The 20,788-nt window shown below is 35.8% G+C and overlaps 1 protein-coding gene across 3 annotated transcripts; it reads left to right on the top strand.

The window, feature by feature from the left end:
- Nucleotides 1-1,016: 1,016 nt before the first annotated feature.
- On the top strand, nucleotides 1,017-20,348 carry LARP7 (La ribonucleoprotein 7, transcriptional regulator). Of its 3 annotated transcripts, none has more exons than XM_061191142.1 (13): nucleotides 1,017-1,132; nucleotides 7,047-7,257; nucleotides 7,747-7,847; nucleotides 7,932-8,015; nucleotides 8,147-8,311; nucleotides 8,390-8,483; nucleotides 8,563-8,910; nucleotides 8,998-9,142; nucleotides 11,038-11,189; nucleotides 11,986-12,104; nucleotides 15,497-15,656; nucleotides 15,907-15,998; nucleotides 20,092-20,346. In XM_061191142.1, exons 2-13 carry the CDS (start codon nucleotides 7,056-7,058, stop codon nucleotides 20,170-20,172), a joined length of 1,743 nt encoding a protein of 580 aa, XP_061047125.1. In that variant the 5' UTR covers nucleotides 1,017-1,132; nucleotides 7,047-7,055; the 3' UTR covers nucleotides 20,173-20,346. The 3 variants fall into 3 exon arrangements, with proteins under 3 accessions (XP_061047125.1, XP_061047124.1, XP_061047123.1); XM_061191141.1 differs by having other exon boundaries at nucleotides 8,560-8,910; XM_061191140.1 differs by having other exon boundaries at nucleotides 7,747-8,015; nucleotides 8,560-8,910; nucleotides 20,092-20,348.
- The last annotated feature ends 440 nt before the right edge of the window (nucleotides 20,349-20,788 follow it).

The following is a 20,788-nucleotide window of genomic DNA, read 5'->3' as shown; positions in this document are numbered from 1 at the left end:
GATAAAAAGCTTTCTGAAAGTATTCATCTACCCATATCTCTAAAACAATTCAAGTGTTGACCCACCTCTAGTGGGTGAAAGCTTAATGTGCAAATAAGTTTTTGGCATGGAGACCCTAGTTCTGTGATACTTAAGTACAGAAATACATACATATCTTCGCACATACATTATTGTGCTGCTTTATAGATTTATGTATAAAATTCGGTGTTATCACTAAAATATGAGATGTTTTCTGTTAAGTACGACGAGATGTTTTTGGTCCTTTTGTTTTGGAACAAGCAGGATCTTTCGAATCCCTAAGTGATTCATAGATTTAAAAGTTTAAGAGTCACGAACCCGATAGCTTTTCAAGAAAGCATCCAGTCCAGATAACCAAAAGAAGGTCACATTTCATTTGCCAAAGTTTAATTACTATGATCCTGTGTAACCAAATGACAGTGGAGAATTGACCCTTTGTCAGTCCTAAAAACAAAGAGCAAAACCATCTCTGGTTCTCACACGTATGTGGGAACTGCAAAGCAAGGGCTGGGAAAGGCGGTGAAGAGGAGACACCAATTCTTACAAGTTGTCCGAGAATCCTGTGATCCAATCCTGGTTCCACACGGCTTCCTTACCGGTCCGCTTCTGGCGGAGCAAATTCCTTCGTCCAGTCGCGCCAAAATCAGTGACGCCACCTCTCGCTCAAAACTCCAGCCTAACCCTCCTTACTCCCCGGAAACTCCGTGAAACAGCTCACTTCACTCTTCTTTGCACAAAATCCATTTTCGAATGTCTCCCGCGAGAGGCCGTGACGTCATCCACTGGCGACCACACCAGATCAAGCTCCTATATTTAGCCCGCCCACCACCGCCCCGGCGAGAACCGCCGTTTTCAAACCGCCAATCAAATTCTTCATCGTTTGCGAGCCTCCGTAGCGGCCGCCTTCTCCGATGCCCCGCCCCGCACGCTGAGGCAGCCCACGCCTGTGACGTAAACGACGGACGCCCAGTCGCTGGGCCTGTCTTTTCCTAGGCGTACGGAAGAACGCTGTCGCTCCTCCTATGACGCGAAAACAACTACGACGTTAAGGATCGGGAGACGGGAAGGACTGAAGGACGCAGTCTCTGGCCGTGTATTTTGGCAAGTGGACGGAGTAAGTTCTAAGTGGACTATAGGGTCGCCCAGGTTGGGTGAGGTCTGAATTCCTCTCAGTCCTTTTTTATGCAGCCCATTCTATCATCTGTCCTTCTCACCCCGCCCCCTCCCATCAACCCATCAGTTCGCTTGTCCTAGTGCTCTGTGCGCACGCGCAAAAGTCCTCCGGCAGCCCTTGTAGTTCCCAATTTTCAGTGATTGGGGGCGCGTGTTGTCCGGTGTTGGAAGGTTCGGGGCCGTCCAGCGTTTGGCGGCTTCCGTGCGGAAGGACGGGTACCGAGAGGGGCAGGGGCAGTAGTCAAAAGTGAAATTGCTTTACTTCACAGGTTCGAGTTTTGCTGGCTAAAAGATAGCGAATGTGAGGACTTGTATTTTAAAATTAAGTCATTTTCTTTCTCAGAACTTTAGTCCTTGTCATTCAGAGAGCTGAAAATCCAGTTACGGAAGGAACAAATAATAAGTGTTAAATAGTGTACTGAGTATGTTAATAGACTTACTTAACGGAAAACAGATGAGGAGGCAATTGATTACGGGAGACGTGGTAGTGGAAGTCTAGAAAGAGTAAGACGCCATTTAACCTGGGCCTTGAAAATTGTATAGGAGTTTATAAGGCAAGGAAGACGAGAAGACTCATTTAAAGCAAAGGCTCAGAGACAAAGTGTTTGGGTACTGCTGAATAGTCAGCTGTGACTAGAACAATGGTTTTTAACCTTTTGGGCACACCATTTCCTTTTAAACATGATTTAAAAGCTATGGATGAGCCTCCCAGGAAAATGCATGTACATGTCAAAACATTTTGCTACAACTTTTTCTAAGAAAAATTGTGGAAGACGTTGAAATGGCCTATATATATATTCACACACACATACATGTGGTGTCTTGTCTAGCTCACTGTTCCAGGTTATCTCTGCCTTTCATCGTCATTGAGCTATTTTACAATTGTGTAAGTTGTAGAAAACAATAATGCAAATCAGTCTTGCAATTATTGCCTTGATTAGTATTGCAATCTATTTTAACAAATTCATTTCAACATTCCTGATTGCTTGTACTTGTGCGTGTCTAATTTTTGAGTTCTCCTTTGAAAAGGAGCTTTTGAGTAACTCCTTTTAACCAGGAGTTTAAAACTCCTGGTTTTTAACACTTGGCTAGTTCCCTGGTTAATTGCTTAAATAAAATCTTTGACATGTGTTCATTTTATATATGTAGAAGAGTCATGATTTCACCTTTTCTTTAAAATTTATCTTTTGAAAATTTTATGGGATTCACAAGAATTCTTGAAAACTATCGCAAATTCCGTGGGCTTCAGATTAAGGATTTCTGAGTCAGAATATAGAGCGCATGGTAACAGGTTGCAAGAAGGTCTACTAAAAGGTAGGCAGTGTGGGAGTCAAGCATACCTGAGCTTACTTACCCAGCTAGTTTTAGCCAAGTCACTTAATCTTTGAGCCTTTGTAAAAAGAAGTTAAAAGAACCTAGAGGGATTATGAAGATTTAAAACAATGTATGTAAAGTAACTGGCATCCTTACACAGTAACTTTTATTTGTTTAAAGCCCATGAAACCAGTTCGTTCATTTAACAGTTTTTTAAAACTACAGATTATGTTACTAGAAGGTGCTGAGGAGTTTCTAATGTTGAAAGTTTTAATGTCAGAGTCAGAAAATTAGATCTGTGTTTTAGACAAGTTACACAGCTTCTGTGAAGGATGGATGACTTCTAGAACAATTTATAAACTAGTTCCATATTGTTGTGACTGTAGTTGTGGAAAACACTGGATGGAGATACGAGCCATTCCAAAGGCTGAATTGATAGGACTTAATAACAGATTGGTAAATGATAAAATGATAATAAATAATAATGCTTACATATTATTGAGTGTGTGCTATATCGCAGCAATGGGAAGTGGTTTATTTATTTCGATTCTTACAACAGCTCTATTATGCAGGTATAATTTTTATTCACATTTTATAGACCGTAGAAAGATGAGGTAACTTGCTCAAAATCCATACAGCTAGTAAATAGCTTGATTGGTTAACTAAGTGGAATATGTCATCCTTAAATAAAATGAGGATGGTGAGAAGAACAGTCATGGGTAGGAAAGATAATAAGTTTGATTTGGAATGTATGGAATGACAACACACATATTTGTTATCACAGGACATTGAGAAAGTAAACTATGCCAAAGTAAACTATGAAGATCAAAATTGTAACAAAAGTACTGCCATGTAACTTCCTGATCTTCTGCAACCATTGTGTAGGGAAGCTAACTTGTACCATAGCTTGTTATTTCCTGTTTAATTCATGTCTTCCCCTAAAATGAAAGTATATTTGATTATCTATAGAATATATTTTTAAGATTGAAAATTGCAGGTGAGTGTTATTCACACTAGGCAAGATTTTCTGAACTTAATTCTCCAAGCCACAAAAAAATCTTTAGGAGCAGGAAAGAAGGAGAGTATCTGGGCTGAGATATGAGAATGATGGGAAAAGTCTGATTTCTGGGAGAATTGTGACTTTCTGTGCTTATGCAGTTCTGTCCACTATTTCCTTAGATGGTGGCTTTGACGATGCAAAGAAATGGAGAGCTGGTAGTCTGCCCTCTATAATTTGTAGTTTTTTCAGAAGGGAAAGTTAGTGTGGATCCTGCTGTAGTGACAGTCATACCCTACATTTGTATTTTGTTTATAATTCTGCCCCCTAACAAAATAACTTGAAATGCTTAACACTTTACAGTTTATTGCATCCTTTTAGATATATTATTTAACTATTCAGCAAATGCTGAGGTTGTGATCAAACTGAAGTCTCTACCTTCATAGTGTTTATATTCTAGTGAGGCAGACAGGCAATAGAATTATAATTCCAGGTAGGGATAAGAGGATACAAGTGTAGAAAGTGGTGACTGAGGGGGCGGGGTAGGGTTAAGGTTGGCCGGGAGGGGATATTTCAGACTGGGTGAAAGAGAAAGCCTCTTTGAGAGAGTGACATTTGCAGAGACCTGAATGAACAAGGAAGTAATCCCTGCAGGTGTGGCAGGGAAGCTAGAGAGCCACGGGAGCAAAAGCCTTGAGATGGGAATGGCCTTAGCTTGTTGAAAAAGGAACAAAAAGATGGTGTGTTGTGGTTGGAATGAGCACCCTGGAAGAAGTTGCGAGTGATGAAGTTAGAGCGAGATCCCCGGGCCAGATGGAATAGGGCCTCTAGGCCACAGGAAGGATTTTGGATTCTATTCTGAGTGTGATAAGAAACCTGTGGAGGATTTTGTTCAAGAGATTGACATTTTATTTACATATTTAAATGATTATTCCAGCTGCTATCTGGAGAATTGATGATAATGGAAGAAGAGTAGAAGCAAGCAAATGTTAAGATGTGTTTGCAGAAGTTCAGGCAAGACACCATGATAGCTTGGAACAGGTGGTTGTGATGGAAGAAATGAGAAAGATTCATATTCAGTATGTGTTTCGAAAAGGTAGAGCTAACAGAAATGCTAATGAATTGGCTGTGGGGTGTGAGGAAAGAAGAATTAAGAAGGATTTCAGTGTTTTTGCCCTCTCAGCAATTTTGTCACTGGTGTTTTCTGAGGTGGGGAAAACTAGGCAAAAAATAGATTTGTTAAAATTTGAGAGTTCAATTTCTGCCAATTTAAGCTTGAGATACACAAGAAATAAACAAGTGAAGAGGTCAAATGGACAGTTCCATGTTGGAATGGGGAGCTAATGGGAAAAGTCAGGGCTGGAGAAGATAGATTTGTGAAACATCAGCATAGAGCCAAGGAGCTTAAAGCCAGACGCCCTCTGAAAGGAGGTCTGTGTAGATAAGAAGGGGGCTCAGGACTGAATGCAATCCTGGGCAGCATGTAAAGGTAGAGCAGAGTAGGAGGGTCCAGAAAAGGAAATTGAGAAGAATACTCCTGGAAGCTAAAGGAAGAAAATGTTTTCAGTGAGGGAGTTACCAACTGCAAATGCTGCTGAGAGGTCCGGTAGACAGCGGAGATAATTGTTTTCAGTTTCATTAGAAAGGTGGAAAGGAGAGCCTGGCAGGATGGGTTGGAGTGGGAGTGCGAGGTGAGGACTGTGGTTATGCAGCACTGAATGACACCTGATTGTCTTTCTAATGATTAATTCTGACATATTCCTCCATTTTATGAGTTACGCCAGCATCATCTAAATAAATACTTCACTACTTGTATATTTAAAAAATTGGTGCTTAGCCAATCAGCAGAAGCCTATTCTAAAAATACCAGAATACTCTTCTATTGACTTTGGTGAGAATGCACATTTAGTTGGAGATTGAAGTGAAATGCATTAATGGCTTTGTACCCTCTTACTGGATGTCACTTTGAGACACTATTTCTGTTACTGTCTGCAGCATCACTGCTGCAGTGACAGATTCTAGCTGACAGACTCAGGAGACACAAATAGGCTTTAATCTAATACTGTGTTTACTGAGCTTTAAAGGATACAAGGCAGAAGATACAGTAGGGACAGAATCTTCATCTCATCTGGAGGCCTAGCCCCAGCATTTACCCAAATCCACTGCTTCCCCTGCCCCCAGCCCCCCCCCCCCCCATCTACAGTAGACAAGTATGGCTTCCACAGATAAAGGCAACGGTGTTTTGGGTCACCTTGATATGTAAAAGCTTTAGCCCCTTTGCCCACCAATCTATTGTGTCACTCTGGTCACAGCCTTAAGGACTGCATACCAACTAATAGCAGCTCCCAACCCAGTGCGACAGAGGAGACAGATGAAACTCTCCCCATTTGTCTTAACGCTCCTGTTTCCAAAAAAAACCATGTTATGGGAGACCGAGGTCATTCTTAGGCAAGGCTGCATCACCCCAGGCCTCATGTTAAGCCTTTGCTCATCTACTCATTTTTGTGTGCATACTTTTAGTGATTCAACTAAGATGACACAATTCATTCAACAAATTTTTGAATGAGTACTATGTACCAGCGACTGGGGGTTCACCAGTAAGCAAAAGAGACAAAAATCTGATTTCATCAATCTTACATTCTAGGAAGGATAAAGAATAAACAAATGTATAGTAATGTTAGAAGGTTGTAAGTGCAATAGAAAAAAGACTGGAGAGATACAGTATCTGTCCAGAACTTTGCAGTTTTAAATAGGGTTATGGGAGATCTCACTGAGGTGACATTTGAACAAGACTTCAGCAAGTGAGGAAGCAAGCCATGTTATCTAGGGGATAATTTTAGAGAGAATAGCAAGTTCAAAAATCCCTCAGTTTAGTTTGTCAGCTGAGTTGTAGCTACAGCTAGAAAAGCAGCATGGCTGGAGCGGAGGGAGCAAAGAAGAGGCATGCACAGTCACTTGAGGAATGAGGGGGTTGAAAGTTGCTGCCCAGGAAATAAACACTGGGACAGGAAGTTCACCTGAAAAAGAAATGGTGGCTTCTGTGGCTTAGCAGTTGAATTCCGCTTCTAGTAAACAAATCAACATTTTTAAAAATCAAGAATCAATTTTTATTTCATTAGAAGTTGTATTTTAAAATGCGAATAACTGTTTTGAGGTTTTTTGAAATGAATGTTTCAGTCCCTAGTGTTATACTTTGAGATATAGATGTACACGTAAATTATACTAGGATAATCTGGTTCTGCAAGTTTAAGACATAAAATACTGAAGCTATGCTGCATAACATAGGAGGTAAATTATTTTAAAAGTAAAAACAAGGCCAAATGAGAAGTGAATGAGAAAGAACTAAAAAAAAAAAAAATTAAACACTCAAGAAGGCCAATGAAGGTTTCCTCAGCTGATGGTGAAAATGTCTGAAAAGTGTTCCCCTGAAGTTTGTTCTCTGGCAGCCAAATTTGAATCCATTTCCCTTCAGACAAAGGCTAAACTAAACATTTTTTCTGTATTACTAATTACTTGTACTGAGTTGATATTTACCTTTTCCCAGTTGACAGGAATGGAAACTGAAAATGGAAATCAAGAAAAGGCACTGGAAGAGGAAAGCACTGAAAAGAAAAAAGAAGTAGAAAAAAAGAAAAGGTCTCGGGTAAAACAGGTGCTTGCAGATATTGCAAAGCAGGTGGACTTCTGGTTTGGAGATGCAAATCTTCACAAGGATAGATTTCTTCGAGAGCAGATAGAAAAATCTAGAGATGGATGTAAGTTTGCTTCAGTGTATAATTGAACTAGTTTTAAGAGGTGTATCTACTTCTAAGATAGTGTATGTAATTCTGTAATGTAGTGTATATAGCATCAAATACACTGTACGTTTTTGTAATGAGTATAATTTTACAAGAACTATTGTAGCTCACTTTTTATAGCCTTTATATTTTTACAGTTAAAGACTCACTAGGCCTCTAGCAACTTCAAAGCAGATGAACATTTACCACGTATGTTTATTTGAGAATGCATAGAGATATGTACAGGATTCAGACAGAAAGGCATTTTACCTAGTCCGCATTTCAAAACACCTTTGACTAGTTTTGAAGGGAAATTGTATCAATTTTGTGATATGAATGTATAACCATGACCAGTAGGGCTGTGCCTAACTTAAGGGGCAGATTAAATTCATCCCAGGTACCATTTATCCTGCTGGTTTATGTTTTATTTTTAATTATATTTATTCACTTTTAACTTGTTTTCATTAGATGTTGATATATCACTTCTCGTGTCATTCAACAAAATGAAAAAATTGACCACTGATGGAAAGTTAATAGCCAGAGCACTGAAAAATTCAGCTGTTGTAGAGGTAAGAATTGTTACACAACTTACTATGTCACATAATATTGTATTAGTGTTTATACTAACTATAACCTTATGTACTGTTTTAAAGCTGGATTTAGAAGGCACCAGAATCAGGAGGAAAAAGCCTCTGGGTGAGAGACCAAAGGATGAGGATGAGCGGACTGTGTATGTGGTAAGCCGTTTTTCTGGAAACGCTCAGAAGTGTTGTCCCCAAAAAACAACAGAAACATTTTAATACTCAGTAAAGTAAAAATTTATTCTAAGATTTAACATTTTATTTACTATTGCTTTTATTTATCATAGGAATTGCTTCCCAAAAATGTTAATCACAGCTGGATTGAAAGAGTATTTGGGAAATGTGGCAATGTTGTTTATATAAGTATACCACATTATAAGTCTACTGGAGATCCAAAGGGATTTGCCTTTGTGGAATTTGAAACAAAAGAACAAGCAGCAAAAGCTATTGAGGTAGGTCCAGAACCTAAAAGAAAGGAAAAGAAAATTACCAAGTGTTTTAAATAGTAACAAAATTTTATTTCATTTCAGTTTCTTAATAACCCACCAGAGGAAGCACCAAGGAAACCTGGTATATTTCCCAAGACAGTGAAAAACAAGCCCATTCCTGCCCTTAGAGTAGCTGGTGAGTTATTAAATATTTTTAAAGTAGATGTAGTTGAAGTAAAATAATAAATAATAAAAAGATAAAATTGTTACAGAAGAAAAGAAAAAGAAAAAGAAGAAGAAAGGCCGAATGAAGAAAGAAGACAGTATCCAGACCAAAGAGTCAAATATGGACACAAGCAAGGAAAATGTCTGTAAAAAAAGATCGAGGACCACATCTGAGGGCTCTGAAGTAGAGGTTACTGAACCCCAAAAGCCTCCCACAAAGAAGAAGAAAAAACGAGAAAGAACTGAAGTATCCAGCTTACCTTTAGGCAAAACAGGGAAGAGAAAGAGAAGTAGCTCTGAAGATGCAGATTACTTAACTCCCAAATCAAAACTTAAAAAAGTGGCTCAGAAAGACAACATTAAAAAAGAAGCTTCAGAAGTTTGTAAAGAAAACAAAGGTATTTCTACCTTTAAGCTTACGATTAGATAAATAAGGTTTTCTTTTTTTCTTAACTCACGTCTTTATTTCTTGTTTTTTAATTTAGAATTAGAAGTCTCTACTGAAGAGGAAAAAGACACTGGAGATATAAAAGATGGATCCCTCTTGAAAGCAAAAAGAAAGCATAAGAAAAAGCATAAAGAGAGGCATAAAATGGGAGAAGAGGTTATACCATTACGAGTACTATCAAAGTAAGTCAGCGGTACAAATTATATTGTTGGCAGTTGGCACACTCCATCACCATTGCTAAAGTGCAATTCCAATTTGTATTGAACAGAGTTGCATATTAGCAACAGTAATGGCCTGAAGCCATGATCTGCAGACTAGTTGCTATAACACAATTGGGGTTTAAAAAGGAACCACCGCACTAAAACATGGAAGCACTTATTTTTTATCAAGTCACAGCAAGTGCCTCCATGTTAAAGTAGAGGGTGTTCCTTAATAGGTTTAGAAGTACAGCTTTAATGTACCATAGACCGGCCGTTCAATTAAGTACTCCTGAAGTTTTCTTGAAGTTAAAATGAAAAAGGAAGACTTACCATCACTAAAACATGGAAGCACTTACTTTTTTAGTTTCAAAGCAAGTACATCCACGTTTAAGTGGTGGGGAGCCCAGTCTTGGGAAGAAAAATAAAAATCATGAATGTCCTTTGACCTGTAAAGGAAATTTAGAAAATAATCTGGGATCAGAACAAACGCGTCAGTTTGGACCTGTCCGACAAAGGTCTTTTAAGTTAAGTTAAGTAAAATTTCATCGTAAGGATTATATATTTTCATCCTTTATTCAAAATTAAACAAGCAATGCTGTATTTTCATTATTTTATTTTCAGAGCTTCATTAGTAGCCAGTTTCGACAATTTATCCTATAAAAATAGATCTGAATCCTTGAAAAAGTGTCGGTTTGGGGACACCTCCACTGAAACATGGAAGCACTTACTTTTGTTTTACACAGCAGGTACCCCCATGTTAAAGCAAAGGGGATCCCCTTGGCTTCTGTAAATTAGAAAGGTTGCCATCTCGAATCCGGAGGCATAATTTGGATTCACTTCTACTAAAACATGGAAGCACTTACTATTTTAAAAGTCACAGAAAGTACTTCCATGTTAAAGTTAAAGGGAGTCCATCTACTCAAGGGGTGAGAGAGAAGTAGAAGAAAGCAAATGGCATACCTTTTAGAAGAGAGTTTTTCTTAACCTTCCTGGATTACTTTCCAAAGAATCCAGTTTTCCTCTTGGAGGGTTAAAAGGCAAGGACTTTGGGTACTTCTATTTATACTATTCTTAACTCCTGAATTCCTTTTGCCTTTTTATCTCAGAGAATCATTACAAGAGCCCTTTGTTATTCTAATGTATCAGCTCTCAGGGAATGTATGGTCCTGGGTGGGTCTGGATACTTTTTTTTTTTTGAAGTATACAGATGTCAATGTTAACAGCTAAAACCATTACCACAGATATTCTCCTCTTTAAAAAAAAAAAAAAAAAAAAAAAATCCCCTATCTGCTTGTTTGATGGCATAGATTAGGGTAACAATGAGTGCTCCTGCAGAGCCAGGCGAGGCATTGTGTTTCTATCTGGAGGAGCTCTAGCTGTTTGAAGAAACATCTTACACGTTAAATGTATGTAAATAAATAAATTGCTTCCATGGGGTGTTTTTTTCTTCTTAGAAATTCCTTTTGATTCAAGTAAATACTAAGGAATGTTGTCTCTCAAATTGGAAGCAGTTTAACAAATTTTTAAATTTTAATTTCTCATTTTTTCCCCAGAGTTGACTGACTTTTCTAGTAAATGTTGCTAGTTAATTAATTCAATACTTTTATTTTCATCAATTCAAATATTTGAAACATACTCAGGAATTGAATCAGCAAATATAAAACATTTAATCTGAATGTTGGGGCAAAGGGAACTCCCCTTTGCTTGTTTGCCAGATGGACTTAGAACTCAGGAAATAATTTGAGTGTAAGTGTTTAAAGAAAGAAAGGTTGGGAGGAGGAGTGATTGTAAGTTACTGAATGTCTGTATTAGATACTTACATTTTATTTAATGATCTGTTGTCACTATTTTAAAAGTACAGTGTTTTTTCATTATAGGACGGAATGGCTGGATTTGAAAAAAGAGTATTTAGCACTGCAGAAAGCTAGCATGGCTTCTTTAAAAAAAACAATATCCCAAATAAAATCAGAGTCAGAAATGGAAACAAACCTTGGAGTACCTACTAAGTCCGAAATGAAAAGTGAAAAAAGTAAGCATCACTATGATAGTTTTTGTAGCATTATATTGTACTTACACTAAATGTACTTTCTGAGTTATTATATGATAAACTTTAGTTTTAAAAACTTGATTATACAGTGGTTGTTATTAGAACAATTACTGATTTGTCAAGTTGTCCAGACATGTGATTTATTCTTAACATAAGAATATTTGAAGAGTTCATTTTAAACAATCTTTTTTAATCATATAAATTTTCTCTACAGTTTTCATTATTAATCAAATTTAGTAATGAGTGCCTGGTTTGAGTTGAGCAGGTTTGTAGAAACAAAGATGATAATTTCTCACCTGACGTGTTATTCCTTGGTATTAACCACAAGCAGGAACAAATTAAAACAAGATTTTCGTGAAATCTTCAATATTAGGATATATTTTAAATTCCTGTAAGTTGAAAATATAAATTTCACATTTGAATTGTAATTTATATGCAATATTCTTATATATTATCCTATGCCTGTTTATTTCTTCACTGAGTAAAGCACTGTTACTTAGTTCATTGAAAAGGAGCTTTTTTTTTTTTTTTTTAAGGTTTTACAAGTGCTCTTCTAATGGTAAAAGTTTGCATTTACAGTAATAAAGGTTTTTGTATTTTACTTCATGGTAATCTGCAATAAATAGTATAACTTACAACATAATGACTTTATGAGTAAATTTAAATTAATTATTTAAATCAGGCTGAGAAATCATTATTGTTATTCTAAAGTGGGCCTCCTAAGGGTTAAATTATTAAGTGTAAGAGATTTATTTCTGGTCTTTTTCTTTTCAAACAGCAGACAGTGAAGAGGGTGGTCCCCAGGAGAAGGTTAATGCAGCAGGACCACAGTTTGTGAGTGGTGTGATTGTGAAGATCATTAGCACTGAGCCTTTACCTGGCAGGAAACAAGTCAGGGTAATGCTTTTGAATCCCCAGGATAGTTGTTTCTCTTTCCTCTAAAAAACTCCCCCATGTGAAGGTGTTTTGAATATGGAAAATGGAGCAAATGAAATTAGAATTTGTTCTCTTGTGGTATATTGCTTACTGGTTTTGATTCCATAATAACCCTTAAGTTTGACTTGAAGCAAATTCTAAAGACTGAAATTCCTCACTGGATCAAATTTACAGCGAACATAGTTTAATCCATTTATATAGGAAAAGTGCAATTTGTGCTTATTTTTACTGGTGCCCTTAATGGTTGTTGTATAGTTGGATGAGGAAACCATACTATAGTTATTATAACTAATAGGGTAGATAAAGTAAAATGGTTCCCAGTATTCAATTTTTAGGGGACTTCCTCTGTTTTCAGAAAAATCTAGAGAAACTAGATTTTAGGAAAATACTCAGTGCTAAAACTTTTTTAAAGATTTAATGAACATTAGAGTTGGTTTGAAATTATTTTTAAAATAAAATTGTAATTATCTGCCCTTGTCTGGTTTGGAGCAAACTAGAGAATTTGTAATTTGTTTTCATTAGAGCTTTTAGCTTTCAATAGATTCCTAAAAGATTTTGTGACAAAACAAGTCAGAACTATTTTGGAATAAAAGGGATAATATGCATATTTTTCACTTACCATGGGCTTAGTTTATTTTTGTCTGTTAATGAATCCTCTTGGGAATTGAAATTTTTTTCCTGAAAGAAAGGCAGGGTTGTTTTTTTTTTGGAGAAAAGAGCCTTTTAAATTTTTATTTTTAAAAATTTTTGGTATTTTTAATCCATGCTGATTATTTTTAAAATTTGGAACAATTACAGAAAAGTGTAAACTATTTTGCAAAGCTCCAAACATTTTACATGCATATGCAAATAAATCTTTATTTCTACACAATTTACACTTTAAATTGTTATTCATACGGTACTAGTCTTCTTTTTTCACTTTATAGAGTTATCTTCTACAGCATTTTGTACCAGCACAGCAATATTTCTTTCTTATTCACATATTCCTTTCAGTGGGAGTACCCTATTTTATTTACTTTTAAACCTTGTCACCCATTTAGGTAAGACCCTTTCTTTTTAAACTATGTAACATGTTCTGTAACATAGCAAATATATTTAAAATTCTTATACTGACATCAGCACCATGTAGTATATTGTTTTGCTTTTGCATAGACTCTTAGCAGTCACATTTTTTAACTTGCGTAACCATTAAGGTTGCTCATTGTAACCATCTGTAAGCACTCTTCATCTGAAACCCTATCCCCTAAAATCCTGTAGCTGTCACTAACACATAAATTTAGATTCTCATTACAGTATTAATGAGGAACCTGGTCAATCCCAAATTGGTATTACCAGCTTGCATTTCAAAGTTTGGTCGCAGTATAGATTTTCAAATAAGAAGGATAAAAAATTGAGGATGTAAATACTGCTGTGGTTAGTCAGATTACAAAAGATTTAACAGAAAAATTAAGCAAAGTTTGTTATTTGGAATGACTGACATAGGTTTAATTATATTTATCAAATAGCTTTTATTATCTAAATGGTAATTATGTCAATTACAGATTCTTCATTTATGATCACCAAAATCGTAAAATAACTGCATTAACCAAGTTAGTAATTACTTACATTTTGCTGGAACAAAAACTGAGCTACGATTGTTACTGCTGTCTGTGACTTGCCCATGTGATTACCAGGTTAATTTGTCATTCTAAGAAGGGTTTTAAATCCGGAGATTAGCCTGACATTATAATGGATATTTGGTAAATATCTTTTGAATTGTAGTAATCTAATCTGTCTGATATATCAATTATAAAACTCTCACTACTACCAATGAATACATTAAAATTTCATCACTTCATACCCTATTTTGCTTGCTTTGTGTCTAAATTTAATACTGATTAGATAGAGAAATGGGAAGAATTAGCAGGTATATTTCTCTGCAGTTCTCTTAATTTTTTTTTCATTGAATTAGCATACATTTATTAAGAGCCTATTTTGTGATAGGCAGTGTTTTAAGTGTTGGGATGAATTAAGATTTAGTCCCTGGCTTGTACATAAGCACAGGTTTTTACTACTTATTCTTTATTATTAACTGATAAACTTTTCTTATGAAAAAATATTTCCAGGTATTGCTCAGTTCTTTTTGTAATTCATACTTTAAAAATCCATGTCTAAAAGTAATCTAGGGAATTCTGTGGCAGTTCACTAGTTAGGACTCCGCGCTCTCACAGCCGAGGGCCTGGGTTCCATCCCTGGTCGGGGAACTAAGTTCCCACAAGCTGCACGGCGGGGCCAAAGAAAATAATAAATTTTTTAAAATAAATAAATAAAAGTAATCTAAATTAGTTGTGCCTTGAAATTTTGGGTTAAAACTAAAGGAGGTGAGGTGGGTAAGACTTTTTTCCCCCAGTTGGGAACCTTCAGTTATTTCTTTAGCTTTATGAATGGAAGTTGATGAATTAAGAATTAGTGTAACATTCCTGCATAATTGCATTGCATACACTGTAGAACCTGCTGTGAAAAAAAAAAAAAGACTAGGAATGCAGGAATCTTGTTAATTTGCCCTCACAGCAGGCCGTATAGGTAAAACTTTTCCTTGCTGTGTGACTCAACTTGTTTAGAAGAGGTTGCTTAGGTATTTTATCAGAGAATAAAAGCTCTTGAGCTATCTGTATTCCCATAGACTACTTGGGAACTACTTTGTATGTTCCTTGAAACTTTTTTCACAAGTGGTTATAAAAAGTTTACATATATTTTAAGTCATAAGTGATTTGGTACAGGTGAGTGGAAACACACCTTCTTCCTTAATCCCTTTTCGATTTTGTTTGTTTTTAATTTTACACCCAGACTTGGAAACCTTCTTCTGAATTTGGGGTTGTATTTGTACATTCCGCTCTACAAATCTCTTTTCCTTATGCAATATTCCCATTCCAGTCAAGATTTTAAGGATGCTGTTGAAGGAAGGAAAGTTATTATTGGAGTTGATGTTAAATTGGTTCTCAGCTTTGTCCAAGTCACTTTTTAAGAGCATTCGTTTTGGGGTTTTTTTTTCTTTCTCTTTTTCTTTTTTTTTTTTTTTTTTTTTTTTGGTTTTTGGCCGCACCGTGTGGCTTATGGTATCTTAGTTCTCCGACCAGGGATTGAACCTGGGCCCTCAGCAGAGAGGGCACAGAGTCCTAACCACTGGACCGCCAGGAAATTCCCCATTTGTATATATTTTAGAAGAAATGTTTGATATAGGATAGTTTCTCCTCATTTTAAATGACATATGGCCCAATTTTGTAATAGATTCTAGTACAACCATTGGAATAATTTTAGAATTATATTGAAACATTTTTATTATTTATTTTAAGCCTTTCTAAACTCTAACGCAGGATACTTTGGCAGCAATCTCAGAAGTTGTTTATGTTGATTTGCTGGAAGGAGATACAGAATGCCATGCTAGATTTAAAACTCCTGAGGATGCTCAAGCAGTAATAAATGCATATACGGAAATTAAAAAGAAACACTGCTGGAAACTAGAGATTCTTTCTGGTAAAACTTTATAGAACATTCTTTTTAACAATTCTTATTGTGGGGTGATTGTTTTATAATTTCTGAGTTTGGCTAATGAAACTACGTTGTTGGGTTTTTTTGGTACTATAACATGCATAAATTAGCATTAAATAAAATCAGACAACTATTCCAGTTCTGTTGTTGACAGTATAAAGCCTTGAATATGTTTCTTCATCTGTATCCTTATGATCAGCATTTTTGTGGGTTTTTTTGTTCTGTTTTTTTTAAGGTGACCATGAACAGAGGTATTGGCAGAAGATTTTGGTAGATAGGCAGGCCAAACTTAATCAGCCTCGTGAAAAGAAAAGAGGCACTGAGAAGGTAATCAATTCATATTTGTTTTTTTTATTTCTCTGGATTTTGAAATATACGAAATTAAAATTATTTTCCACACAAGGGTACATAATTTTATCTTTTTTTAAAAAGAAAATAGTGCTGTAATTTAAATTTCTGGCTGCTTTCATTTATCGCTTTGTGGTGAATGATTATTTAAAGATTGTCTTAATGGTAAAAAACACAATGTATTTAGATTGTACTTTTTAAAAATATGAGCCTCCACAGATAAGATTGAGAGACTATGCATAACATTCCCTGTAGCAACGGTAAGCTTTATTCCTTTTTCTCTAGACTAGCTGACAAGTGAAAGAAACAAGCTTAAATAAGTACATTAAATAATTTAAAGCAAGCCTCTCTTTCAATAATTTTATTTTAAATGACACTAAATTTATCAGATATTTATTGTTGCTAGTAAGCTGTCTAGTTTATTCTTTTAAAACATTATTATACATGTAAAGGTTAGAACATCTTAAAGTGCTTAGAATAAAATAGGGCACATAATAACTGTGCCCTATTATGTGCACATAATAATAGTAATATTACTAGTATCAATTTTTTAATGTATATTGTAAAAATCGGTAAAATATGGAAAGATGTATGTACATCCTTTTATGATTGATTAGCACTTGAAAGGTCATACTTCCTGTGTTCTAGGTTTGTTGCTTTAGGGTCCTGTTTATAAAATTCTGTGTTGTTTTTTTTTTTTAATTGGAAAATCAAGTTTTTTCCATCAGCGTTACATAGCCTAGGATTCATTGGAATTTAAGATAATTTAGGAGGAGGTTTTCTACTGGTCTTTGTTAATTCTGTTTCTGTGAATGTGGACTGAATTTGCTGAGATGGGGAGGCCTCCCTTCTTAAGGACTCTTTCAGGTCCATGAGGTGTTAATTTCAAAGCCTGCTTGAGAGTATTTAAATGTTAAAATCATTAATCCAGAACTGACAAGTGAAATGAAATCATTTTGTTAAATAATACTTATCCTTCTAATTGGTGTGAAATTTCATTTAAATTGTATATATTTTTAAAACTAGAAATCAGAAAGTTTGTTTTTCAGAAAGATTCCATCTCCACAAATTAAATTTGAGACAAGGAAATAAACATTGACTTAGGGAATTTTATAAATTGGGTTGGAAAGCAGTGAGTAGTTCTGTCATTGACTGGGAGAGTTCTCATTTACCTGTTACACCATCAGGTTTATCATACACATGATTTGTGTGATAAACCTCTGAAAGTATAGAATCCTAGCTAAAGCTATGGATGTAACTAGTTTGCTCATTTCATGAAATGAAAAAAAGGTACCACACAGAGAAGCTTCTCAGAGGAGAAGGGGTTAGACCATAATTTAGTTTACTTCTTTGTTAATTTATTTAATTAATATTTTTGGTGCCAGTTTGTGTTAGCCACTGTTCTAGGAACTGAATATATAGCTGTGAGTAACAAAGTCCCCTTCTTTGTTGAGGCTTAGAGGTAATATATTAATAGGTCAGATGATGACATGTGCTGTACAGAAAACTCAAAAGTATAATGGGATACATGAGATGAGATTGTCTGGAAAGTTCTCTCTGCAAAGGTGACAGTAGAGGAGACCTTAGGGAAGTGAGCAAGCAAGCCAGGAAAATTTAGATGCACAGCTTTCCAGTCCGAGGCAACAGAAAGTGCAGAGGCCTTGGGACTTCCCCGGCGGTCCAGTGGTAAAGAATCTGCCTTCCAATGCAGGGGACAAGGGTTTGATCCCTGGTCGGAGAACTAAGATCCCACATGCCGTGGGGCAACTAAGCCGGTGCGCCACAACTACTGAGCCCGCCGCCTCAACTAGAGGGCCCGAGTACCACAAACTACAGAGCCCATGCGCTCTGGAGTCTGCACGCCACAACTAGAGAGAAAAAACCCCGCATGCCACAACTAGAGAGGAGCCTGCGTGCCGCAACTAAGAACCGACGCAGCCAAAAATATAAATAAATAAATAAAAATATTAAAAAAAAAAAAAAGAAAGTGCAGAGGCCTTGAAAGGAGATTGTGAGACTAGGAGGACAGTGTAGCTGGAGTACTGGAAGGAAGCATGTTAGTAATGGAAATTAAGTATTTAGAAAAACTTAGCAGCCAAAAGTATAGCATAAATACCTCACTGACATGCCAGCCTACCGTTTCCACAGTAACGTTATACTTGGTCCATAATTGAGTGAAAGAAAAGCCCTAATAAAAAATCCTGGTTCTTATTTTCACAATGTGGAGGAGAAGGCTACTGGGGACACTTTCCTAAGCTCTGGTCAGTTTACACAGAATTAAAAGATGAAAGAATTGGTCGAAATATTTTATTTTCTATGTATGATATTTTTACCCCTAAAAATCAAGTACAGATAAGTTAAATTAAGACCTCTGACAAAAGATCAGTAAGATGAAGGAAAGATCTGCCAAAAGGGGTCTGATTCATTCTACCCAGACCAAATCTTTGTAGTGTACCCTATCACTTTGAGCACGTTGGTAAAATTAGATAACAGGTACTGGAGACACAGTAAGGCTTTTCTCATTTCTCTTTAGCTTTTAAAGCGTATTTGAATTTTTTAATGTTTTTATCAAAATGTTCTTTCCTTTACAAAGTACTGATAGGTCAGATATTAAGCAGGTATAGGTAGAATTCATAAAATTTGTGAAGAGCATATCGGTGTGACAGTTTTAAACACTTACATTTTGACTCACTTCACTGATGAAAAGGCTTTTAGTTTAATCTGAAAGTGATTTCCTGCCAGTGGCCACTTATCACCAGTTTAAATAAACTATTTTAATGAATACTCATTAGAATCTGTGTTTTTAAGAGAATAAAATTTTCATTTCCTCCAAAGCTAAATAAGATACCTTAAGTTTTTTTATCAAGAAAGCTTCTGAAAAAAAAAAAAAAAAAAAAAAAGAAAGCTTCTGGAATATATAGATATTTTAAATGTTCTTCTGCATTCCACATAATTTCATTTGTCTTCTTTAAAATTTTCAAGTATTTATGTAAGGGTGTAATTACTAAGTACTCTTAATAGCAGTTTCTTATTTGGAATATTTTTTAAATTTGTAAGCAAACCTTTGTGTAGCACTCAGCCCAAAATATGCTGTCTCATTCAAATAATATATGAATTTTCAAGCACAATATAATTATTAAAGACCACACATCATTTAAGAAGTGTCTTGATAATTAATACTCAAGCCCAAAGGGCTATGAAACAACAAATGTTGGTCCTTAAGCCTCCTAAAATGTCAAAAAAATTACCAGCATGGAATGTTTTTTTTTCCTAATTTTATATTGGAGCATAATTGATTAACAGTGTTGTGTTACTTTCAGGTGTACAGCAAAGTGATTCAGTTATACATATACATGTATCTATTCTTTTTCAAATTCTTTTCCCATTTAGTTTATTACAGAATATTGAGGAGTGTTCCCTGTGCTGTATAGTAGGTCCTTGTTGCTGGAATGGTTTTTTTTTTTTTTTTTCCTAATTTATTTATTTTATTTATTTATTTTTGGCTGCATTGGGTCTTCGTTGCTGTGCAAGGGCTTTCTCTAGTTGTGGCGAGCGGGGGCTACTCTTGGCTGTGGTGCGCAGGCGTCTCATTGCGGTGGCTTCTCTTATTGCGGAGCACGGCCTCTAGGGTGCGCAGGCTCAGTAGTTGTGGCGCACGGGCCTAGCTGCTCCGCAGCATGTGGGATCCTCCCGGACCAGGGCTCGAACCCGTGTCCCCTGCATTGGCAGGCGGATTCTTGACCACTGCGCTACCAGGGAAGCCCTGGAATGGTTTTTTTTTTTCCCCCCCCCCGCCCCTGGTTATTTTTAATTGAAAATTTTTTTACTAATCTGGAACTAAAATGAGAGGATCTTAGGTAACTCAAAGACTTAATATCTATTTAATAAGCCATAATCTAGACAGTTCTCTCTGTAACTGATTTGATCTAAGCTTAATTATCTCATTTGTTTTCTTCTTCCCCTTTTTAAGAAGTTTTAGTCAAGCTAATAGTTATGAGATTTTTCTAGTCATAATTATCTTTCTCTTTTTAGCTATCCAGTACATTCTAATTTCTGATTTCTTTCTCTGTAGTTAATCACTAAAGCCGAAAAGATCAGACTCGAAAAGACTCAACAAGCAAGTAAACACATTAGATTTTCTGAATATGATTGAAAAAAACATTTTGGTTCACCTCTTAAGAAAGATTTCACTGGATGCTAGAGCTATTCTTAGGGAATTCTTTTTTTTTTTTTTTTTTTTTATGGTAGTAATGTGTAATGAATGTTTTTCTAAAACCTACATTTAATTAAAAGAAATAGTTTTGTTCCTTGACTTGTAAAGAAGACTTTTGTCCAGAGACAATTACACTGTATACCACAGGTTTCTCATTAAACATTGTATTTGTTGTATTTGTTAATTTTGCTGTTTTGTATTACAAAAGCAATAACTTTTGCAAAAATAATAATACTACATAAATAGTTTAGGAAAAAATGTTTAACAGAGAACTCTCACTGTACTTATTTTGTAGCTTGCTTTTTCCATTTGAAACATCTTAAATACTTTTTCATGTTGATTTATGCAGAGACATATGTGTGATATTTCATTCTGCTTATTGCACTTTGCCTATCTGAGCTTCCACTGAACAGACCATATGAACGTTTCCAATTAAAATGTTAAGTGAGTTTGTTTTCATAAATGAAGCTAATAAACATTTTATTTTGGTTAGACAAAATAAAATGTACCAGATGCTGTGAACACAGGAAAAAAAAAAAATCTAGGAATCAGCCTT

The sequence above is a fragment of the Eubalaena glacialis genome, chromosome 5, assembly GCF_028564815.1.
Source record: "Eubalaena glacialis isolate mEubGla1 chromosome 5, mEubGla1.1.hap2.+ XY, whole genome shotgun sequence".
NCBI lineage: Eukaryota > Metazoa > Chordata > Mammalia > Artiodactyla > Balaenidae > Eubalaena > Eubalaena glacialis.
Note: the sequence above shows the minus strand (reverse complement) of the source record. Positions and strands in the feature narration are given on the sequence as shown.